The sequence below is a fragment of the Onychostruthus taczanowskii genome, unplaced genomic scaffold, assembly GCF_017590055.1.
Source record: "Onychostruthus taczanowskii isolate IOZ18803 unplaced genomic scaffold, ASM1759005v1 scaffold14, whole genome shotgun sequence".
In the NCBI taxonomy this organism is placed as follows: domain Eukaryota; kingdom Metazoa; phylum Chordata; class Aves; order Passeriformes; family Passeridae; genus Onychostruthus; species Onychostruthus taczanowskii.
The window spans coordinates 6492881-6516892 of record NW_024498573.1 but is presented as its reverse complement, the minus strand read 5'-3'; the positions used below and the strand labels follow the sequence as shown (position 1 = coordinate 6516892).

General features: G+C 54.5%; 3 protein-coding genes across 3 annotated transcripts; 2 read left to right on the top strand and 1 right to left on the bottom strand.

Annotated features, from left to right (window-relative positions):
- Window positions 1-47: 47 nt before the first annotated feature.
- Window positions 48-13215, bottom strand: DCTN4 (dynactin subunit 4). Its single transcript, XM_041397962.1, has 13 exons — window positions 12095-13215; window positions 10750-10820; window positions 10173-10351; window positions 9230-9273; window positions 8395-8502; window positions 6722-6795; window positions 6273-6385; window positions 4859-4968; window positions 3804-3877; window positions 3398-3452; window positions 2823-2930; window positions 2321-2418; window positions 48-2150 (listed from the first exon to the last, which is right to left on the bottom strand). The coding sequence occupies exons 1-13, from the start codon at window positions 12227-12229 to the stop codon at window positions 1937-1939; spliced, it is 1383 nt and encodes a 460-aa protein (XP_041253896.1). The 5' UTR covers window positions 12230-13215; the 3' UTR covers window positions 48-1936.
- A 334-nt stretch (window positions 13216-13549) lies between these two features.
- Window positions 13550-16267, top strand: SMIM3 (small integral membrane protein 3). Its single transcript, XM_041397968.1, has 2 exons — window positions 13550-14394; window positions 15257-16267. The coding sequence occupies exon 2, from the start codon at window positions 15258-15260 to the stop codon at window positions 15435-15437; it is 180 nt and encodes a 59-aa protein (XP_041253902.1). The 5' UTR covers window positions 13550-14394; window position 15257; the 3' UTR covers window positions 15438-16267.
- Window positions 16268-20860: 4593 nt separating this feature from the next.
- On the top strand, window positions 20861-23637 carry GPX3 (glutathione peroxidase 3). Its single transcript, XM_041397502.1, has 5 exons — window positions 20861-21042; window positions 22036-22189; window positions 22387-22504; window positions 22706-22805; window positions 22896-23637. The coding sequence occupies exons 1-5, from the start codon at window positions 20956-20958 to the stop codon at window positions 23124-23126; spliced, it is 690 nt and encodes a 229-aa protein (XP_041253436.1). The 5' UTR covers window positions 20861-20955; the 3' UTR covers window positions 23127-23637.
- Window positions 23638-24012: the final 375 nt, after the last annotated feature.

The window sequence follows — 24012 nt, the reverse complement described above, 5'->3', positions numbered from 1 at the left end:
TGTTGTTTAAATAATGATTGTTTTGGAATAAGAGCCAGCAAAAAGCATCCGAGAGCCACGTGTGGTTTATTGAAGGTCACTACACGACGTCAAGCATAAGGCAACAGGCGCCTGTCGGGGAGCAGGGACAGAGGCAGGGACACGCCGATACCTTTCCTAGGGCCTAGAGCAGCCGCGGGGAGGGGAGAAGAGCTCCGAGCTCGTCCGAGCGCTCAGAACATTACTGTGCACCTTCTGTTTGTAGTGAGGAGGACGCAGGTCACAGCCTGCAGCAAACCCAGCCCCAGGCACAGCTCCAGGCCTGGGTCCTGGCAGGTCTTCAGTGGTGGTGTCAAAGTGCAGCAGCTGTTTTGGCTACTCAACAGGAGAAGTTGTGGCCAGAGGTGAAGTGCTTTGTTATCTGGACAGGGAAAGCCACAGCAGGCACTAGCACTACACATTAACTACTAACTACAAGTCCCAAACTCATGCTGTACATCTGTGTGTCACCTACACAGAGCTGTAAACGTGATGCCTCGCTGCTTCGAGAGCCGCTGCAGGACCAGGGCTGTGGGCTGTCAGCCCCCCAGCACACCACGGCAGGCTCCTTGCGCTAAGGGAGATGTTTTGGGGTGCTGCAGCACCCCCCCAGAGAGCAGGCAGCCTCATCCTGCCCCTCCGTGCAGAGGATTGGCAGAGCCATGGCACAAGCATCATGACACGGCACGGCTGGCTGGTATTCCAGCCTTTCCCAGCACAGCAGCATGTCAAAGCCCCTCAGAAATGTTTAACAGAGGTCAACGTCTGAAGTGGGAATGCTCTGCAGGAAGAGCCATCTCACCTGCCTGCACCAGCCATGCGCTTCTCAGTAATGCAGTCTCCTGGATACACAGCTCTTAATCACCCATTTCAGCTTGGACTGCAGTCAAATTATACCCTGGGTAAATGACCTTCTGGTACAGTGTGTGTAGTTAACATCTAATGAGTTTCCACCTTTACACCTCCCTCCCACCCGCCCTAACTGGAAAAACAAAGATTATGAACCCAAATCACCACTGTAACTTTATAATTACCAGAACTAATCTTAACTCTCCAGGTTTCATACCCTCATTGCTACAACCCCTAGCAACACAACATTTACTGAGCTGAGGTCTGCCAGGGAGCCTCTCTGGAGCCCCCCTGCCTCAATCAAGAGCTGCAGCAGAACGTGAATTCCCAGCTTGCAGCACATCCTGCTGCCACATCCAGCTGAGATGCAGCGGGCTGATGGCAGGCTTGGTTGCCAGTCAGATCCATAAACACTACAGTACACTATGTTTAGAGTTTAAAGGCAAACTGATCAACTCCTTTGTGAAAAAAACCTCTGCCACCTCGGCTAAGCAAGCTACATGTGCCAGAGGGGTAGGGCTCTATGGCCCAGCTCCCACAGTTGAGGTATCCTATGAGGGGGCAGAAAACCAAAAGAAAAGATCATGCTGCTGGCAGTAGCTTGCCAGAATGCAGAAGGCAGGGACACTCCTTAAAATGTTAATTTGGGAAGGGCATTGCCCTGCGTGAAAGAGAAGTTGTTCATTATTGGGTATGTAACATCAGGTTGGTGGGCTGACACCGAGAAAAAACCAGTATGGGTTCTTTTCTGCTGATAAATCCAAATTCAGCCCTAACCATCTGTTGATAAAGCCAAACCTAGAGGGAGATCTTTTCCTGTGCTCTAAGACGTGCTGCAAGTTACTCTAGCCTGTGGCAGTGAGGGGAAGTGGAGTGGTGGTTAGTGGGCACTACGACAAGGGGAGAGAGAACAAACCAGCCCAAACCACGGCAGCCTCAGCCCCTCCTGGCGGCTGGCCGGGCCCGTGGCACACCCACACATCACAGAGCAGCTCTGGCAGAGCCTTTCAGCAGGTGCTTTCTCAGGGTGCCAGTCCATCCAGCCGTCGGGAGCAAGCGCTGGGAGCCGCTAGGGGAGCACGGGGCCGAGGCTGAGCTCCACGTGGTGGGTGAGCCAGATCACCTCAGAGGTGTGGTCACCATCCTCGTTGGGCCGGATGGGAGCAGTGAGGTTTTTGAACTCGTGCTTCATCTTGAAACTCACGGTCACTTCGCCCTCTTCTTTCTGTGGGGTGACCTTGATGAAAACTCCCACCTTATTGGCTTTTCTAAAGGCAATTATGCTGCAAGGCAGAACACACAGGAACATTGGGTCAGCCAAGTTCTCAAAGCATTGTTCCAAGCGGAACAATGCTCTCAGAGGAACTCAAACCACACTGAAGACACGCAGGAGGAGAGGGAGTTGCTCAAAGAGCCAAGTTTTTAAGGGAGAGGATCCCCACAGGACACTCACTCAGGGTCATCCTGGAAGTCTTGAGGCTCTGCCAGCTCATCATATTCTGCTGCAGCATCTTTGCCAGCCAGAATAAGCTCCTTGGGAGGAACTGCCACCTGAAACAGAGATGGAGAGAAAGAAGCCTTTCAGCACTGATCACCAGCTACACTGCAAGCAGGAGAGGGCTCTCCTGTTCTGAGGTCTGCTTCACTGTGGTTTAACAGAGAAGTGACTCATCCTCAGCTTTTCTCTGCTCCAGGACCACCTGATTACCACCCTGCCAGTGACATAATAAATTTCTCCCTTGGGTTTTCAATATCAAGATACAGCCAAAATTTCAAAATACTTAATGAGCCTCTGTTTATATCTGTGACAGTCATTTAAGCTCCAAGGAGGGAAATGCAGCACAGTTAGCAGGGGTTGAAGGACATATGAAAAGTGTGCCCTGTGGAAGGACAAATGGGAGTGGTAAACCCTGGAAGAGGCTTGGGCTCACCCAGCAGGAGGGTACAATCAATACCTTGGCAGTGCTGTTGATGTTATCAGGGTCTCCCTCCTCACACTCCAGCAATGTCACATGTGTGACGTTCTCCACAGGATTAGTCAGAGTCAGAAGGACTTGGCTCTCCTGGGGACATTCAGGAATCACAAATGAAGAAGCAATTGTGCTAGAATTCATTGTTACTGTAAGCACCTCCAGCTTCTCTGACTCATCAACATATTCAAAAATTGCATCACATCCTCTCAATGGATGGACAGCGACCACCCCTCATTCATAAGAAAGGCACCAATGCCATGCAAAACTCTTAATATAAGAAATATGTATTTTGGGAGTCTAGCTGAGATCTCAATTCCACACCTTTTATTCTTCAGACATTGGCAAGTGATGATGTCACACTGCACAGCAATCTACTGCTGCAGTGACAAGTACATGCAGTGTTACTCTGGCCACTCCCTTAAGCCCTGCACCCTCTAAATGGAGTGAGTGCAGCCCTCAGGGAACAATCATCACATCATGCCATCTTCCAAAAAGATCCCACATTCACAGCCCCTGGCTATGTCTCAGCCTAAGACATGTCTGGAAAAGCTACTGACCTTCATGTAGCGCAGGTTGGGAATAGACATGATTCTCACTTCAGGGATGTAGTTGCTACAAAATAACAGAGCAAATGACTGTGAGGGACTGTGCTGCTCTCTGTAAAGCTATTAGAGCTTTCCTGAAAGGAAAAATGAAAGTGTCCTTTGGCTGTATAACCCTAACCCTACAAAACCCTGCTGCAGTCTGGGGCTGCACAGCATGCAGTGTTTTTGTCAAACTGCTGAAATCTTTAATAGATCAGCAAGCAAACCTATTACAGATAAGCTAAATATATTTAAAAAGGTGATTACACCATCCTAAGGGATGACACAATCCCACAAGAGGTCAAAGGAAATTAAAATAGAAGGAATTAACTAAGCATGAACAGGGAGTTGTTGTGCCCAGTCCCCATTTCTTACTTACACAGCAACCAGCTGGATCTTGAATTTGATGGATGTTGGATTGAATTCTGGTTTGCTCAGGTTATGTTCACATTTCTAGAGAGAAAGGTATTTAAATCAGCACCAAAGACAGTGTGCAGTCACACACTGGAGAATCAGAGCCTCAAGTGCTGTGTCACCAGCCATGACGTTCAGACTATCTGGGGTGCATGTAGCCATCAATGTGCTCAGCTACTGATACTCCAAAATGTCATATCCAGCACTAGCAGCACAACCTCAGAAACACAAGACTTGGAACCTGTCTTGAAAACACCTGGACACTGACTGCAGCACAAATAACTGCCCTCTGACCTATGCTCCAGAATCCATTAAAAAATGAAGCAGCTAGAAGTCCTGATCTCCTCATAGGTTACTCTTCAAACACACCATCAGTCTGACATTACTTATTTCTGAGAAAATACTCTGCATTTGTTCAGCATCCTGCATCTTAAATACTTACAGTAATATTGCTCTATTACTTTAGGAACTAGATAAATAAATATCCTTGTATGACTGAGAAAACAAATCATGTAGTAAGGGCCATGCAGAAGGCCAACAGCAGAACCTGGGTTTAACTCTTGCCTATCTACACTTCACAGATCTCTGCTTTGCTTCTCTGAAATACCATCTTCCTGCCTTCACTCTAGTGACATCTTCAGTATTGTGCACTGCCTCTCCCTAATATTTTGTTTGTTGACTTCTGTCCTTAGTAACAGCAATTTTTTTTTTTTTAATTTCAACTGCACTGGTGCACTGGCAGTATTCTCTGGCTCCGTGGCTAGGCAGGGCACTAGCACAAACCACCTTTGCATCCCTATGCATCTTTGACAGTGCTGTCCCCCTTTCACAACTGTCACCACACCAGAGACACCACAGCCACCCTCACCCCCTTAGTGCTGCTGCCACTAACTTGGCTGGGAACTTTCAACAGCTGGAAGCATTTGAGCCATTTCTCCTAAAAGAGAAACACAGAGCCCATTTCCCAGCACCCAAGTGCTGAGAGGCTGCAAAGGGCACTTCTCTGGATGGAATTCCTACCCGGCAGCGCAGCGAGCGTTTGATCAGGAGGTGCTTGTGACGTGGGTAGAGCTGGGAAGCGCAGATGGGCTGGAAGTCCGGCTGCAGCAGGCGCTGGCGCAGAGTCGTCACTGGGAGCACAACAGAAAGCAAGACAAAGAAATGTCTCAGGAACTGGAACTCAAAACTGGATTCTACATATGCACCTCGCACTGTGTGGAGACCTGCCACCACCTCTAAGACACCTAATTTCTGCAGCTCGTAATTCAGAAGGCACTGGCAACTATCACATTTCTAGAAATAAATAGAAAGGCAAAAGCTGAATAAAGTGCTGCCCTGACTGGGCACAGTAACATGAGAGCAACATCAGTGCTAGACCAGGAGAAACAAGGGACTCACATCTTTCTTCACAGCTGAGCTGGGATGGAAACAAGAGCTTTCTAACCATCTAGAACATAGTTCTTTCCCTCACCACAGAAATGAGTTTCACATCTTTGTTACCCTCACAGCTGGGTGCTGCATGAGTACAATACACAGCTTCTTAGCAAGGAGTTTGCATAACTCAGACTCACACGCAGAATTAGACAAAACAGTTCCCAAAGCAAGAAACTCCCAGCAGCCAAAACCTCCCATGGGTTTCTCTCAAAATGCAGGCTCCTCACTGTTTCAGTGCCTAAGAGGCAAGTGAGCCACCTGGCAGCCTTTCCCTCACTGGGAGGATCCAGGAAAGCTGTCTCCTTCCCCAGCATCAAACTCACAGTGCCAACAGCCTCATGAGAAAAGGAGACCAAGAAGACCTACCCCTTTCCATAAACCTTTCATGAATTAACTGATACTGGCAGGCCTGCAGAACTACCAACATCACCCGCTCCGCTTGGAGCTACCTCAGCTGGAAGCCCACATCACTCCTGCACCTGCTGGTTTATCCTGCTCACACCAGGTCTTACTGATCAATTTACAGTATTTGTGGATTAAATTTATGAGTCAGCTAAAGAACTGGCAAGTGTACACAGGCTGTTCCAAGCTGATGTCAAAGCAATGCGCAATTGTTACTCAACAGCCCACTTCTGGTTCCAGATCCCCAGCAGCTGCTATTTCCTTATTTCCTGCTATTATTTGAAAAAGGACATCAGCTTTTTTCTCTGTCCAAAAGTTGATGCCTCACACACACAGAAACTAAGGCCAGGAAGAAAATTAAATAGCCCTTCAGGCCTTCTGGCTCTGAAGCCACGTACAACATGACTTCTTTCCATGTACATCATGAAGCTGAGGCTGCATTCAAAGTTACCATTTAAAAAGTCAAGTGTTTCCCAGTATTTCAATCCCAGCATAAAAATGACCAGGAACTTGGGTCATGAGGAACGCCACAAGCTTGTAGGCAATGCCCATGTTACAAAACGTAAGGCCAAAAAGTGACAGAATACTAAGGTTTCACCTTCTGTCAAATTGATTGGTCTTGTGTAGTAATCCTCAGGAAGAGGCTCCACTTCTTCCACTGCATCAGCTGGCTCAATCTTGATCTCCTTCTGGTCTTCTCCTTCTTTCAGGCTAAAGCAAAATAAGAGGCAACTCAGTCATGAAATAGGGCATGTGTGCTCTGACAGCAGCTGCATTATAGCACAGAAGGCAGCTAGAGCTGAGATTGCACAACAATAATTGCAACAAGGGTGTGAGCAGTCCCTTGTTCCTCTTGGGAAAAAGCAGAACATCTGGAGCTGCTGCAGACAGATACCTGAGGATCTGACACCTCTCCAGTGCTTGAAAGGAGAAATCTCCTCTCAATGCTATCTGCTAATTGCCTATCATCTTTCTAGAGCTACTTTACTCGTCTCTTGCCTACACCTCCAACGCTCCCCCCAAGGGTAACCAAATCCTGAGACTCACGAGAGTCCAGCGAGGGCACTGATGGGAGCTCCGGGCCTCTGGCGCTGAAGCCTCGTTCCAAGGCTGTATTTGTCCTACAAGGAAAAAAGGAACTGTCACCCTCAGGTCTGCCTCTGATGGGACACAAAAACCTGCTGCAAACTCATCCTTTGAGCTGCATGACAAGCATGGGGGTACAAGCAAAGGAAAGCAGAAAGGAAAAGGTATTCAACGCTTCCTAAGATACATTTTTCTGCTTAAAACTGTTAGCAAGGAGAAAACAATTCCCACTGCACTGCAGATGGGGAAAGACAGATGTGTGTGGCTACTGCTAATAAAGCTTTTTGCTCCTTCCTCAAATCACCAGCCTGCACTACTGACACATCTTCCCTGGATATTCTCTTCAGATCAACTCCATGTCAAGTAGTGTAGAATGAGAGCTCAGCTGCCAAAAAAAGTGGGTTGATGTGGTTATGCATCCATCTGAAAGGCTCTGTAGTACTGAAAGCTGAAAGGTTGAAACTCCTACAAGCCTCATTACCTACAAGTCTCTCTCACCAGCAATAGCTGAGCTACTCCTCAGCTTTCTACAGCTGAGCTGCACGCAGGGTGCTTGGAGGCAGACATCTTCCTTCTGGGCAGGGCTCAAGACATGAATTCTCACCAAATGAGAAATGTGACAATCAGCCTAACCCCGGTGATTTTTCAAGGATGAAATGATTAATGTTAGTGATGAATTCTCACCAAATGAGAAATGTGACAATCAGCCTAACTGGTGATTTTTCAAGGATGAAAAGATTAATGTTAGTGGCACTGGCCTTGACCAAGCAGACAGCTGTGTTTCAGCCAGGTTTGGTGAAGGACCACTTTTCAAGTGTACATTACTTCCTCAAAGACACTGCCCTGTTTCTAAACTAACACACAATATTTTTTGTAACAAATGTTACCCTCTGAAGAGTTAGGCTTCACCTGTGTTTGTTCTAGGCACACCTAAGCCAGAGGCCCTGAGGCATGGTGTGGGATCTGTTACTCCCCTTCAGTTGGTACCATGAGAGCTTTAACACCAGCAGAAACTGTGAAAAGACTTACCACTACGTGTATAGTGTGTTGCTGTGGAGAGCCCCCAAAATAGCAGCAGGTAGCAACGGAGACAAAAAATGCAGCCATAAGACACAAGCAAGGGCACAGAGCAAGCACAATTCATTGAAGTAGCAAGCATATGCAGTCACCCCAGCTAAAGAAAGTGAGCATTTACCTGCCAGGTACAATAAACAAGTCATTCAAGCCACAACCACATCTTAAGGTTAACTTCAGTAGAGATTTCATGCAGAGAAGTGTCAGACAGTGCTGATCTATCTGTCACTAAGGTGTGGGATGAACTGTCCTGAGAAATAGCTGCCACTGGCAATGTGGCTGCAGTTGCACTGAACTTCACTGCTGGAGAACACATTCCTAGGCATGGCAAGTATAAACCTTCTGGCACTGCTGGGGAGGACTATCAGAGAGAGTGGCAATGTAACACACAGTAATGAGTGTAAAAGTATTCACCCCTAAAGAAAGCCACATTTTCTCCATGTTGTCCTCAATTAGCCAAAGCTGGGCAGCCCTATCGTGCTACCAACTATCTAATTTTCCAGGCTGAGGCTGCTGTGGATCCCTTTTCCTGCTCTGAGAGGATGGCACAGGCAGCTCACCGAGAAGGCCAGCGGAACGTAGTTGCGGCGTCGCGCCAGCTTCCTCCTGTCCCGCTCGATCTTCTCCTTCTGAGCCAGCTGCTGGTAGTACTCAACCAGTTTGTTAATCTGGAGGGAGGAACAGGGAGCACTGTCACCTCAGCTGCAGCATTTGCTTGTGAACTAGCTGCAGTTCCTGCTGCTTGTTTCATTCTGTTCCTAGTACCAGCTGTATTGTGCAAGCCTGTGTACCTTAATGTGTCCTAACCCACACTGTGGGTGACAAAATGACCCTTCCTTGGGAATGATGTGTGTTGGAGGGCAGTGTCCAATTCTCATTTTGAAATTCAGCAACTGAGACTTCATTCATGAATTTGCCATGACTGCACAGAGTAATGTCATGTGGCCAGCTCTGAGCAATTTGGATTGGCAGAGCAAACACCATCTTTAGCATCTTTTCCCCCCTCCCCGAGGCTGGTCACATTCAGAGTGGAGCCCTAACGGGTAAAAGGGAAGGGTGTTAAAGGTGCAGTTGTGTTTTCCAGATCCTAGACACACTTTTGATTGGAAAACAGCTTTTTTTCACATACATACATACGCAGCACATTCACCTTAACAGCACCATTAGATAGGTTGGTTTCAACTGAGCTTCTTCTCAAAAGGAGATTTTATACTGTGATATCCTCAGGGGAGCCTCTAAGAGGCCTTCCCTCCATTCAAGGTGCAGATTAGGAACTGGAACTGGTATCTGAAGGATTATATAGATGCAGAAAAAGTGATTGAGAGGGCCTGACACTCTAACAGCTCTTTCTGGCTGATGCATTTCAGCCCAAGCACAGCTTTGCCACTCACTCACCCTCTGTGTGTGAGGATTCTCCGGCTCCTGCCAGCCACCACTCGCTGCACAAGAGAAGAGAAGAGAAAAAGCAAAGTCCACAGGAGGTTTCCAGGTGCCACACAGAAATCACACCCAACACTCAACTATCTTGTGTTATTTATAAAATATGGCACTCCCTATTTTTGCTACACCTACCACTGCAATTGTTTAAGTTCATGTCTGTGCAAATTACACCTCTCAAAGCACTGCACAGGCAGGTTTGGAAAGAAGGAGCTCTGACAGCTTTTACATTGTGTTTTTAAACAAATGTTGCTTGAGAGATACTCAGGACAGCACCCAGGAGTCACTTCAGCAGCAGGTACATGTGTTTATATGTGTGTCTCTTATTACTGGCTGTTGCTGTCTCTGCATCCTCAGCTCCATTTTCAGTCACATCAACACTGGAAGTCAGAGGATCTGCTTGGCCTACTCAACCCTACCTGACAGATATTTTCTGTACATCTCACATACCAAAAAAATAGGTTAAAGCTTTGTTCTAGTGCTCTTGTGAAGAGAAAAGCCAAATTCAAACACTGACTAGCAACTCTGGAATAAATCTAAGTGAACAAAAGTGATGGAAAATAAATTAGGTGTTTATGCTGTCACACTGAGCGACTTCAAAGCCTGTGAAAGTACACAAACAAGATCTCAGCTGTGGGGGAGAGTGCACTGACTAAAACAGTTTGACAGTTTTCTTACTAGTCAGGGAACACAGGCGTGAAAGTGGGTCACACATTCCACTAACTCAGCTCAGCTCTTCAGAGGAGTCCTCACCAACAAAGAGTTTTCCTGTGAATTTCCAACCACAACTCCAATCCTAGCCGGATATCAAGTCTGCAACTGACTGGATCATCTGTTACCTTCAAAACACAAGCTGGGCTCATGCTGTAGCTGAGTTTAGTGCCTTTTGACTGTCCCTTACCAACAGACTTGTCTGCCATGCCCACGTCCCGGGAGGTCCAGCGGCAGAAGCCACAGGCCAGGTAATAAGCTTTCTTCATGGTGGTCTTGGCCGGGTCGTCGGGCAGCGGCGCAGGGATGCTCGTGGCCCGTGTGGAAAGGGTGTGCATGCAGCAGGGACAGTCAAAGCAGTTGGCACACCTGCAAACGACAAGGCAGGGCTCTGACAAGGGTCCCAGGCTGAGAGAAATGCTCCCAACAACACATCAGCACTAAACCAGCACATCATGAATTCCTAGGGACAACGGGCTGTCACAGCAACTTGGGGGAGTCAGCAGAAGAGCAGCAGCAGTGAGAAACATAATGTGATACTAAAAAACCTCTGTGTTATGAGCCCAGGTCATAAGAAAACCCCCAAAAGTGATGAGCAGCACATGGTACATCATGGAAAGACACTCATTCCCCTAAACAGACCCAAACACAACAAGCAGCCATGCAATTTTTGAAGAGTTTCGGACAGACATGGAAATGTCTGCTAGTCATGTCTGTTTAAAATAGGGAGCCTTGATGAAAAAAAAACTAAAAAAAGGCAACTTCACCTGTTCTTTTTCAGCTTGGCTTCAGCTGAAGGCATGTTTTCCAGGCAGCTGGGGCAGTAGTGAGAGTCAACCTGAAAAAAAGACAGCCACATCACACACATTATCTGGCACACCTTTGTCCAAAAAGCCCCAAACTGCCACATGATCCAGCAAGGATTTGAGTCTTGCAACACCAGGGTGAAGCCAGGGAAGGCTTGAGATGCTTTTTGGTATGCAAAACCTTAGCCCATCTCAGCCAGATTTTGATCTTCAATAACATAAATGATAAGGTTTCTTAAATCACAATGGATTAAATTACTCTGCGTTGTAAATGGGAAAAGATCAGCTGGGTGTTGACCTTTAGCAGTTACCAGAATCTAGTTTTTCAGCTTGAACAAAAGTTTTAACATTTTATTTTCTATTTAGACCTGAATTTATTGTGTCCTCTCAGTTACACTGGTCAAATACATATATATTTCAGAAGATGCTTTGTATCCCTCTGCTGTCACAGTGAATTCTGTCAATTAAAACAACAGCAGCAAGAATGGGGCCCCCTTCTTGAAGAGGAATTCAAACTGATTATTAAGCATGGCCACGCACAATGACTGCACTGCTCACAGCACAGTGAATTCATGACGGATACAGCCAGGTCACAGATCCGCTCTTCAGAGGCCTTAACATTTCTTTAAAGATGCCTTTTCTGAGCCCTGGGCTGCACAGTCATTCTTTCGAGGCTTCCCAAATCTATCACAATCTCTTCATTCAACGGGGCTTCCGAAAACCAGTCTCAGCGATTTTAATACGAGAATTTACGAGGCCAAACCCCCCCTCCAGAGCAAAAATCGTAGCTGCAAAAACCACACAGCCGTCCACAGCAGAAACCGAGGAGGGGCCTGGGGGTCCCTGCCCCTCCAGGGCCGGGCCCGATGGACATGGGTGTGGTGGTGAGGGTGGGTCTTGACACAAGGGTTGGGTCCCCCGAGGGTGAGGGGTCCCCGGGGCCGCGGTCGGGCCCCACCGGGGTTTGGGGGTCCCCGCTCCCCCGGCCGGGGCCGTTTAGGGGGGCTCGTCCCCCATGAGGTGAAGCCACCCCTGTGCGCTCGCCCCAGCCAATCACAGCCCGAGCTCCGCCGACGGACAGGCGCGCAGAGCCAATCAACGCGCAGCACCGCCCCATCCGTCAGTCGCGGCCAATCACCGCGCTCCGTGCAGCGCTGCGCCCACCCGCCAGCCGCGCCAACAACCAATAGCAAATCAGAAAGCGAATGAGTGGCAGGAGAGCGACCCAATCGCTGCGCGCAGAGAGAGCACCGTCCCGCCCGGTCCCACCCGGTGCGAGGGTGCGGCGCGGCCGGTCCGCCGTTACCTCGTGCGAGACGCACTCGAGCGAGCGGAGCTCGCTGCAGTAGCGGCAGAAGTACAGCTGCGGCAGCGGCGCCCGCAGCTCCTTCTCGCCGCGCACCAGGTACAGCACCCGCTCCGATTGCAGCAGCGACGCCATCTTGGGAGAGGGCGGGCTCCGCCGCGCCGCCGCCGGCTGACGCCACCGCGCCTCCGGCTGACGTCACCACGCCTGCCTGACCACGTGAGCCCGCGGGGCCAGCAAGGGGGCGTGGCCGGCCCCTCAGTGCCCCCCAGTGCCGCCAAGTGTCACCAAGTGTCACCAAGTGTCACCCAGTGTCACCCAGTGCCATCCCTGCCGTGGCAGCGACACCTTCCTGAGTCCTGGGGCTGCCGGGCCCCTCCAACCCGGCCTTGGACACTGCCGCGGGTGGGGCAGCCGCAGCTGGTCCGTGCCAGTGCTCGCCACCCTCCCAGAGAAGGATTTCTCCCCAGTATCCTGTCTGTCCCTGCCCTCTGGCAGTGGGAAGCAGTTCCATCTTATCCCGTCACTCCGAGCCCTTGTCCCCAGTCCCTCTCCAGCTCTTCTGGAGCCCCTTCAGGCACTGCAAGGGGCTCTGAGGTCTCCCGGAGCTTTGCCTTCTCCAGTTTTCCCAGCCTGGCTCCCGAGCAGAGGGGCTCAGCCCTTGGAACATCTCCATGGCCTCCTCTGGAGTCACCCCAGCAGCTCCGTGTCCTTCTCACGCTGGGGCCCAGAGCTGGGCACAGCTCAGGTGGGTCTCATCAGAGAGGGTGATCTTTTCACGCCCCAAAGGTGGTTTCTCCTCAGTGTCATGTCCACTAAGAGAGGATCCTGACAAGAATGAACATTCCTGTGCTGTGGGATCAGCAGGAAAGCACGAGGTCTGCGGATGCTCTGCTGTGTGCAGAGGGCAGAGCTGGGATCAGCAAACCCCTCCCGGTGTGCTGCTGGAGCACCCAAACGAGCACCAGAACCAGTGTGGCCGGCGGCGTGAATCCCCCACCGTCACCCGGGATCCATCACCACACAGCGCCTGCAGTCAGAGCCAGCCTGGCCTGCAGCATGAATCCCCCACCGTCACCCGGGATCCATCCCCACACAGTGCCTGCAGTCAGCCTGGCCTGTGGTCTGAATCCCCCTCCCTCACCCAGGATCCATCCCCACAGAGTGCCTGCAGTCAGAGCCAGCCTGGCCTGTGGTGTGAATCCCCTACTGTCACCCGGGATCCATGCCCACACAGCGCCTGCAGTCAGACAGAGCCAGCCTGGCCTGCAGCGTGAATCCCCCACCCTTACTCGGGATCCATGCCCGCACAGTGCCTGCAGTCAGCCCCTGCTCTCTGCCCGCTGCTTGCAGCTCCACAGGAAACCCCTGTCCATGAGGATCTGCCACTGCTCTGATAAAAACCCCACTCTTTTATCCGCCTGCAGCAGATGGAGGGCAGGGAGGAGGAGGCTGCCTGTGCACTGCTCCCAGCAGAGCTGTGTGTCCAGGAGAGCCTGGAGGCCAGGGCTGTCTTGGGAGCACTTGGCAGGGCTTTCCACCACCAGAAACCCAACAGGTTTCCCTGGGAAAAGGCAGGAGTGAAAGCTGCACTGTGTGGTTCCCACCATGACTGAGCTTGTGTCCCAGAAGGAAAACTGGAGCATCCCATCTTGCTTTTGCCATTCAGCATCACCAATGGAGTGGAATATTCCGCTGGGCAGCAGAAACAGCCTTCCCAGGCGGCGGGCTGAGGTCTGTCCCCTCCCTGCCCATGTGTCTGTAAATCACCCTGCCCGAGCCCCTGGGGACTGCGGGCGGCTGTGGCGGCTCTGGGTGCTCTTGCCCTGGGCCTCTGGGCAGGTGGGTGCCTGTGAGCCCTGCTGAGGCAGGAGGGGGACGGGCTAGGGAGGACCCTTTGTTAAGGACTATGAAGTGAAATTGTCCCCACGGTCCCTCCCTGAGACCTTCGGGTTCAGCTCCAGAGGCACTCCCCCAGTGGAACCCCATTGTGGGTGGGATGAGGTGGAGTGTGTCCTTGTTTCATCCTGGTGTAGAAAAAAACGTCCTGCCGTGCTTTGCCTTTCCTTCCTTCCCCTTCCTTCCTTCCTTCCCCTTCCTCCTATCCCCTTCCCCTTCTTCCCCTCCCCTGCCGTCCCCCGCGGGCCGGGCCGGGCCGGGCCGGGCGGGGCCAGGCGGAGCCTTTCTCGCCCGGCGGGAGTCTTCCTCTCCCGGCGGGATCTGCCGCTGCCAGCGCTTCGCGCAGGAGCTGGAGCAGGAGCCGCCTTCGGAGGGGGTGCCGGAGCCTGGCAGCGCCGCAGGTACGGGGATGCGGGCACATCGGACAGGAAGGGCACGGGCAGGGCACAGACAGGGCACAGCGGGGCACAGAATGGAACAGAAGGGCACAGCAGTGTACGGGGCAGGGAATAGACAGGGCACGGGCAGGGCACAGGCAGGGCACAGCGGGGCACAGAAGGGCACGGGCAGGGTAGGCAGGGCACGGGCAGGGCACGGGCAGGGCACAGGCAGGGCACAGCGGGGCATAGAAGGGCACGGGCAGGGCAGGCAGGGCACGGGCAGGGCACAGAAGGGCACGGGCAGGGCACAGCGGGGCACGGGCAAGGCACAGACAGGGCACGGGCAGCTGCCGCCTCTCCCCCACGGCATCGTGTCCCCCACCCCCGAGGTGCCGGGACAGGACGGGGGCACAGCCGCGGTCCCCGGGATGGGGTCCCCGCTCGCCGCCCCCTCCGTCCCCTTCAGCTGATGGATAACTCCGTGACTCAGCACGAGGTGTAGGTGGGGGGGACACACACGAGGCTCCCCAGAAACGAGGGGGCTCCTGGATGAGCTGAACCCCACCATTTCCCCAAGTGATAGACCAGTGAGTGACCACTGGGACACCCGGTTGTGGCTTCTCTTTATCAGTTCCTATAACAAACAGTAGCAATTAATAGGGAAGTTTTTCCCTGGGCTTTTTTCCAGTGCCTTTAAAGCATGCTGTAAATCCTGTGGGTAATTGGAGGAGCCTTTACCAAAGGCTCTCGAAGGAGCCCAAGGTGAAAGCTGGACCTGGCCACAGGGGTGTCCCTGGAGAGAGCACCAGGAGGCTGTGGGGAACTCTGGCTAGGGGAGGGATGGAGGGGGCTGCCCCACCACCCCTCTGCCTTTTCCTTGCAGGATGGACCTCCCTCACCTCACGAGTCCCACCGACCTCCCCAAGCACATCCTGGATATCTGGGTCATCGTGTTGATCATCCTGGCCACCATCCTCATCATGACAGCGCTGGTGCTGTGCCCGGCCACTGCCGTCATCATCTACCGAGTGCGGACACACCCCACGCGCAACGGCATCGTGTGAGCCACGGGCACGGGGGCACGGCCAGCTCGCTGCGCTGGGGGCTACAGCCATGGGACCCTGTGCCAGGCACCTTGACAGGGCACCCTGACAGCTGCAGCCTGGGCAGGAGCTGGGGTGGGCCAGCACCCCGACCTGCTCCTGTAGCTGGCTCTCGCTGGGTACCCACTGCTCCTCTTGCCCACTGAGCTCACGGGGACTGCGGGGAAATGACAGCATGGGCAGCAGTGGGGAGAGCCATGACTTTGTGGACATGTCCAGCTGGAAATATCTCACTCCATGAGAGAGGCAGGCTGGTCTCACCTTCACTGGTGACACTGTCTCCTCCCAGGCAAGCAGCAAGGAGTGGAAATGCCTGACAAAGTTATTTCTCCTTTGGAGTCCCAGCTGTCAAGGTGGTTGGGGAAAAAAGAGTCAAAGCAAGATGGATGTGGCTTCTGACTGTGCATTTAGTGCTTGGCTAAAAGCATCAGTGACAGATCTTGTGCTGGCTGCACAGCAGACGTGCAGCTGGCACCAGCTTCTCCTCTACCCATTATCTGCAGAAATGGTAGGAAAATCCTGCAGGACTCTTGGTTCCTCTGGGTCTTGTGGGGCAGAGGAGTGTGTGCAGTTCCTGCCAGCCCTCCTGTCTGCCTGCTGGCTGCACTCCCCACTCCTGATAGTGAGAGCTCCCACTGTTTGCCCAGCACACCAGCCCAGCTGGGGAGTCTGTGCATGCCTCACCTTGGCAGGTAAAGCGGGAGGAGCAGGTTTGTGCCCAGCCAGTGGCAAGGGATCATATAAGCTCTTGTATTGCCCTTTGTTATGAAATAAATGGACTTTATCCTTCATGTGAGTGTGTCGTGCAGCTCTGTCCACACTATGGGTGGTGTCTGGCTCTGCAGGATCTGGGATACTTTGCAGCCTCTCCAGAAACCCTCCCTGCTCTGACCTCGTGCACTGCCTTGCCTCAAGGTCCCTGGCGTTCTCCCCAGCCTTGGAGCCCAGCAGGAAGTTCACTGCCAGCCCAGCTCCACACTCCAGGAGGGCAAACCTCAGTCTGGACCCCGTGGGTGGGGAAGGATCCCTCAGGACTTTCTGACAGTGGTTGTGGCTGTTTTTCTCTCACTTGGGTGACCAGCACCACTTCCCTCACACCAGCCTCGTGCAGGGTCAGCGTGGAAGGAGCCCTGGGGCTGAAACAGCATCTTGGTGACTCAGCAAGGAAGGTCACAAAAGGAACAGCATGAATCAGGAAGGATGTGGGGAAATACTACAGTGATGCTGGTGGGAATTGTTTAAATCCTATTTTCTGTGCTGAAAAGAGCAACCAGCCCTGCAGTGTTGGAAACTGTGCCATCCCTGTGTGCTTGATCCACAACAGCCAGATTTGGGTTAGCATTGGGTGGTGGGGTCAGAGGGGCAGGAGGTTCCCAGGGAAGCAGGACCTTGGGCAAACACCTCCCACCTTGGGGAGGGAGCCTAGCACCAGGATGCAGACCCTGGGGAGCAGAAGTGCCTGCACTGGGGCCCCTGGCTGTGGTTGTGCTGGGAGGGAGCAGACACTTATTCCTTGCCCAGCCAAAAAACATATTTCTGTTTTGAGCTGTCAACTCTCTTCCCCTCTCGAGTTGCAGAGTTTGAGGCAAATAACCAGAGTTATTTTCCTGTTTTTCTTCCTCTCTCCCTCCCTTGTTGGCACGGTGCAACGGCAGCTGGAGGACATTACAGATGTGCAGGGTGGGAGCAGCCCTGGCTCTGCTCTCTCCCGTGCTCCACCCCAGCATTGCTTCCCTGGGGACAATGTGGGGATGGCCAGCAGTACCAGGAATCAGAGCTGAGCAGCTTTGCTATGAGAGGAATAAGGGAGAAGCCACAAACATTGGAGTGGTTTGGGAAGGAAGCCTGGTTTGGAGCAAAACTCAGGAAAAGCATGGAACACCTCCCCCCCATCCATGCAACCATCCATGATTGCTGTTCCCACCTCTGCCTTTCCCTTGTCAAGAGCAGCAGAGGGAAATGAGAGATTTCCTTTCTTGGTATGAATTTTCTGGGAAGTTTCAAACCCCTAGCAAACATTTCCAGGAAAGGCCTTGGAAAGATGAGTTTGCTCGTAACAACAACAAACATGGAGCTAAATGGCAGCAGAGGAAAAGCAGGGAGAAGCCACGACATTTTTTTAAAGCATTAAGATGGCGGAGAATGAATTTAAACTGGATTTCCAACACTGTCGAGTTAGAAATTCCTCCTCCAGGATGGAACGAGATAACCAAATCCCCCTGTGGCCCTGGCTTCAGTGCCTGGACAGTGCTGGAGCTTAGAGGCAGTGTTTGCATGGAGTTTTGCCAAGGAAAAATGCCTTTCTGTTGAGAAGCAGGTCCTGCTCCGGTGACGCTGTAGCAGGCAGGGTGATGTGGGCACTGAAGTGATTCAGCATGCACTGGGATGCTTCCCTGGAGGTGCTGGCATGTGCCAGGAGCTGGCTGCTGGCCCGTGGGGGCTGCAGCTGGGGGAGGCAGATGGGGCAGTCCCAGAAGGGAAAAGGGGACACAGGATGCTGGCTCTCACCTTGCCTCTGGGCAGCCTCTCTTTGCAGGGGAAGGGAGGACAATGCGCCAGGGGCATTTCTACAGGGAGCAAACCTTCCCCTGGAAAAGGAAGGGGGCAGAGCACATAGCCTGGGGGCTCTGGGGGCACTCAGGAAGGGGAACCCCCACTCCCAAGGGTGCTGGGCACCATGCCCAGCAGGGAGGCTGCTGCTGAAGCAGGGCAGTGTGTGGGAGCACACGGGCTGGGGCAGAGCAGCGAGGGCTGGGCGAGCTGTGGGCTGGCAGCCTGGGGAAGCCTGGTGCTCAAAGAGCTGGGGCCTCTCGCCGGGCAGAGCTTGCTTTGCTTTGCTTCCTGTCGTACTCTTAGAACAAAGGTTCAGAGGTTGCCCTGGGATTGATGCCAGGCCAGGCTGCCAGAGGGAAGCTGCACTGCTGCTAGCCAGGGCAATGCTGCCTGCTGCTGCCCAAGCTCCTGCCGCTGTCCTGCCACGCTGCTGGCACCATCCCTGTCCCTCTGCATGAAAACACTCCTCCGTCAGCTCTGCAATAACCCCAGCAGACAGCACTAGATGGTCCCCACCGCTGCTTTCACATTCCCCGTGCTCAGCTGGGGCCCTGCAGCCTGGCACAAGGTCTCTGCAGCCCCGGCACGTGGCTCAGGGGACAGCCAGGGAGGCTGGTGGCAGTGGCAGCATGGCAGAGGGGAGCTGGGAGCGCCTGGCCTCCCGCCCCGGACTCCTGCCAAACATCTGCAGCAGGAGGGAGCTGGCTCCCGCCCGGCTCTGGTGGAAAAACAACCGAGCAGGACAGTTCGTGCGAGGGTCAGCCTGCCCTGCACGGCTCCTTTTTGGGGTGGGGAACCCCAGTCCTGCAGCATACAGCCTCCGGCATGGCATGGAACAGTGCGTTGGGAACACTGGGTGACATGCCCGGGATGCCAGGGAAGATCAGTGCAGAGAGGGGGTCCATCACGTTGGGGACACTGAGTGACATGCCCAGGATGCCAGGGAAGATCAGTGGCAGAGAGGGAGTCCATTGGCTATGTCTCATTAACTCCTTCCCCATTCCCAACCTCCACCAAGGCTGATTTGGCACTGGGACCCAAGGAGGTGGGACTTGAACAAACGGGTCCCTTGTTTTTATTTTGGTTTTAGGAAAACTGAGTTCAGGAGTGACTCAGACTTTCACTGCTCGTGGCAGGGATCAGGGACACGTGGAAGGGACTCAACCACACTGTGCCACACACCACTATAACTGGATGTGGGTGGCTGTTCCTGTGGTGGGAAATAGTGGGGCAGGGAGCACAGTCCTGAGCAGCCTGTCCCAGCTCTGTTGCAGGAGGTGGCTCAAGCCCTGGTCAGGCTCAGAAGTGTGAGCTGTGTTGGGGAGCAGAGCACTGGGCACACACTGGTCCTTGCTGATGCAGAACATGAGGCCAGTGAGCTGCAGCTCCATGGCCTCAAACCTCCCTAGAGCCTGGGAAGTAGGTGGGGAGGGTCTAACCTGGATATTGGCTCCTGCAGGTTTTGGCAGGGAGCCACCTCGCTCCACTCACAGCCATATCTGTGAGAGTCAACTGGAGCACCCCTGTGGCTGGCCTGGCTCTTGGCGTGTTGTGATGGGCTCTGTGCAGTCCCCAGGCAGTGGCTGAGCACCCTGAGGGTTTGCCTGGACCTGGGGGAACACCCCACACTGCTTGGGGTCCAGGCAAGGCAGAGCTAAGCCATTCCCCCAGTAGCAGTGCAGGTTTAAAGCTTTGGGAAATGCTGCCAGTGACAGAGAAACCCACAGCTCCCCTGCTCCGTGGCTTTTCTGTGTGTCTGGGAGACGGACCCAACCCCCAGCCCTCGCACTCCAGCTGAGGCTGCAGCTGGAGCCTCACAACACCAGCCTTTCCCAGGACATGGTGTTCCTTCTGGTGAAGAACACAGTTTGGGAGATTGCTCCCAGCTTCCTCTTAACCCATGGCCTCACTCCCCTTCCTTGATGGCATCTCCAGCAGCTGGCTCAGTGACAGCATGGAGGCAGGGCTGACCCTGCTTTCTAGTAAAGCCAAACCTCCTCCTGGCACTCATGGTCCCCCCAGGACTCACCCACTGCCACCCCATACTGTCCTCCACCCCAGGCCAGCCTCACCCCAAAACCACAACTCCCACAGCTCCCCTCCAGCCAGTTCATTCTCCCACTGAATAATTTTTTGAGGGGGGATTTCAGGGAATTTACTCCTCACCACGGATATTTTCCTTGGAGACAGCCCAGGGTAAATGGTCACATTCCTTGGCTAAACAAACAGGACCCTGGAAACTCCTGTCCCTGGGGACACCCAGCAGTGCCCTGCCCTTGACCCCAGCAGGGTCACCGTGCAGCCACAGCTGCAGAACAACCCCTGGCAGGAGGGATCCTCCTCCAGAGCTGCCTCTAGCAGCACCTTCCTTTACGGGACACACAGGAGAGGAGCGGGATCAGCCCGAGCAGCGCTGGGGGGGCACCCAGCGAACCCCAGCCCGGCCTCCCCGAGGCTGCTGCTGGGTTTGGTTCCTGCTCCTCGGGAGCCAGCGCCCCACTCGGGGAGAAATGTCACCCTGGCTGGGTGGCCTGAGCAGGATGGGACACATCTCCTCCCCCACCCCGTCACCTCCTTCCTCCCTTCCCCCGACATGTCTCCCCGCACCCTGCGGGTTTAATCCCTGCTCGGGTAACACGTTGCATAAACCCTCGGCACATGCCACTGCCCCGTGTCCCCCTGGGCGCCCCGGGTCCCCGCCAGGCCGTGGTGCCACCCCCGGGCGGTGTCTGTCCGTGTGTCCGTCCCAGAGCCCACACGGTTAACGCGGCCCGGCCCCCCCCCGGCCATTGGCTCCCCCCCCAGCAGCCCGCAGCTATTTCTCGGCCGCCGGGCTCCGAGGTGACAGCGGGCGACAGCGGCGCTTGTCCCGGCCGCTCGCCCCGGCCTGTCGGGGGGTGCTGGCACCCCGCACCCCGCAGCAGCCATGGGGGGCTGCTCCCGCAGCAGCTGGATTTTGCCCCTTTTGTTGGCTGGGCTCGTCCAGCTGGGGCGAAGCGAGGAGAAGGAGAAGGTAAGAGGAGGGGGACACCCCGGGGCGCTCAGGGGGGTTTAGGGGGTGTGCGGCACCCTGGGGACGCGCCTGTTCCCCAGGCTCTCTGCAGCGCTCCTCGGGGCACAGATGGGGCACGGCGGCTCTTTGAGCCCCTCTTCTTCCCTCTACAGTCCTGGTGCCGGGATCACGGGGAGATTTTCTGAGTTGGTTCTTGCCAAGGGCCAAGAATTTCTGTCCTGGGGTTGGGGACAAAGGGGGACAGAGCCATGTATCCCCCAGGTGACCTCCTCAGGGACAGAGCACGGGGACTTTTTCCCTGCAATGTCCGGGTGGGTTACCCCATGTCGGGAAGGTGTGGAACCCACCGTGTCCTCACAGCCCAGCGGGCAGGGGCACTGTCACCCCCCCAGCCAGGCTCCCCACCTTGTCACAGGGACGGACCCCACAGTCCCAGGAGCCTTCATTCCTCGAGAGCAGCCCCTGTGATTTCACCTCTTGCCAGCCCCCAAAATAGCCCCTCGGTGGCACTTGGCTGAGCCCGGCTACCCTAGCGGGGACAAGAGGTGGGCTCCTCTGGGTTAACCCCTGTGGCCCCGGATGCAGGGGCTGCTCCAGCCCGACCCTTCCCAGCCGTTCCCCATCCCACCGGCACCCCCTGCCTTGCCCTGTCCCCCAGGGCTGGTGGGTCCTGCTCACTTGCCCACAGCCTCGGGATTCTGGTGCTGGCCTCCCCCGTGCTTCAGCTGTTTTGCAGCCACTCGCTTTCCTGCTGCTCCCTGCTCGGTAAACATTCCCCCAGCTGCAGCCAGACCCCCGTGCATCCGCACGCCCCAGCCAGCCTGTCCCACCACCGCGACCTTGGCACGCTGGAGCGTGGCTGCTGCCAGCGGCATGCAGGGCAGGGGACACAAGGCTGGCAGCCGTCCCCATTGCCCTGCTGGCCGTGGGGACGGGAAGCGGGGTGGTCGGCAGCCCCCAGCCCGCTCCCACGGGATGCTGCTCACCCCACAGGTGGACTGCTACCAGTCGGTGAATGACACAATCTACAACTACGGAGCCCTGACCATCGATGGGGACGAGTATATCCCCTTCGAGAGGTACAAGGGGAAGACGGTGCTCTTCGTCAACGTAGCCACATACTGAGGACTGACACTGCAGTATGTTGGTAAGGGTCCTGCGGGGCACAGGCACCTCGGAGGCAGGGCAGGGCCCCATGGTCCATTCTACTTCGGGGAGCTGGGGAAAGGGTTAATGCCTGCTCCCCAGGGCCCGGCCTGACTGGAATTGTCCCAGATGCTAAGTGCAGGTGTGGAGATGTGTCCAGCTTACTGCTAACCCCCTTCTGGCTCTCCTTGCATGCAGAACTGAATGCACTACAAGATGAGCTGAGAAACCAGGGGCTTGTGGTCCTCGGCTTCCCCTCCAACCAATTTGGGAAGCAGGAACCCGGCCAGAACTCAGAGATCCTCCCTGCACTTAAGTGAGTACTGTGGTGGGGGCAGTGGGACACCTCACTCCCTTGGCTCTGCTGGGGTCCCAGCCAGGCAGTGGGAGCACAGGCTGCAGCTGCTGCTGGCTCTGGACCCACACAAGCGTTTTGGGGTCCTGTCACCACCCCTGTGCAAGCACCCAGAGCTGTCGAGCTGTCCATTGCACAACATCCTGTTCCCCTGCCTTGTAGGTATGTCCGGCCAGGAGGTGGCTTTGTTCCCAACTTCCAGCTGTTCCAGAAAGGGGATGTGAACGGGGCCAAGGAGCAGAAGATCTTCACCTTCCTGAAGGTGGGTGCTATGGCAAGGGGAGATGAGGGGGACAGACCCAGTTTGCTTTTTGGAGGGGCAAGGCAGTGATGCATTGGCTCCCCATTGCAGAACGCCTGTCCCCCGGTGGCGGAGGACTTTGGGAACCCCAACAGACTCTTCTGGGAGCCTCTGCGGAACCATGACATCAAGTGGAACTTCGAGAAGTTCCTGGTGAGCCCCGAGGGCGTGCCCATCATGCGCTGGTACCATCGCACCAACATCGCTGTCGTGAAGAAAAACATCATGACCTACCTGAGGCGGCGGCAGCAGGAGAACCACGATGAACAGCAGGACCAGTAGAGCCTCGGGCTGCTGGCATGAGGGCCAGCATCCCCCTGGCAGCTTCCCATTCCATCCCCTCCCCAGATGTTCCCCAGCAGCAGGAATCACTCCCTATTCCCTCCATTGCTCCTGTTTCCTGGCACCCCCAGTCAGGATGCTGGGCTGAGGATCTCATGGCAGAGATCTCAGTGATGCAGTAAATACTTCCAATATCCCTGTGTCCCTCCTCCACCCCTGGTGGTGACATCCCCTGGCCTCCAGCCTGCTCCCTCCTCTCCACCATCCCGGGCAGTGGGAGGATGCAGGGGCTGGCTGTCCCTGGAGGAGACCACATCTCCATGAAGGCTTGGCCCGAAAGCCCCCGGCTGGGGCGGGCCTGGCCTGACCGTGCCGAGCATGGAGCAGCTCTTCAGTGCATTCAGGCTGCCCGTGGTCCTGGCACACAGATGTGCTGCTCTCCTGGGCAGGGGTGGCCAACCCCTCACCAACCCACCATAGAGACACCAAATAAAGGCTCTGCAAATGTGCAGCCCCACGTGTTGGCCAGGGGTAGGGGAGGTAGAGTGGGGGGCACAGTGGCCAGCCTGGGGTTAGCAGCACCTGACTGGACTAACTCAAATTTTTTCCACAGTAAACTGCAGACATGGACTTACTATCATAGCCCAGAATTTGGGGACAGGATGGGGAGTGAGTGCAGAGCACAGGTGGGCAAAAGGGGCAGGAGGAGCATACTGGAATCCTGTGCCTCCTGCTGTCACACCTGTGACAGCCACGCTTACAGAACCTGGGTTGTGTTTGTTTTTTCCTCTCCAGACCTATTTCTTGGAGCAAGATTTGCTGTGTGCAATGTCAAAGACTGTCCCCAAGGCCACTGCTGCGTGGAAAGGCAGAGGGGGCAGCAGGG

Excerpts from the sequence above, each read along its gene's own strand:
- SMIM3 (XM_041397968.1), top strand. The coding sequence starts at position 15,258 with ATGGACCTCCCTCACCTCACGAGTCCCACCGACCTCCCCAAGCACATC.
- DCTN4 (XM_041397962.1), bottom strand. The coding sequence starts at position 12,229 with ATGGCGTCGCTGCTGCAATCGGAGCGGGTGCTGTACCTGGTGCGCGGC. Across the intron at positions 6,386-6,721 it reads AGTGCCCTCGCTGGACTCTC|CCTGAAAGAAGGAGAAGACC; the intron begins GTGAGTCTCAGG and ends ATTTTGCTTTAG. Across the intron at positions 3,453-3,803 it reads AAGATCCAGCTGGTTGCTGT|CAACTACATCCCTGAAGTGA; the intron begins GTAAGTAAGAAA and ends GTTATTTTGTAG.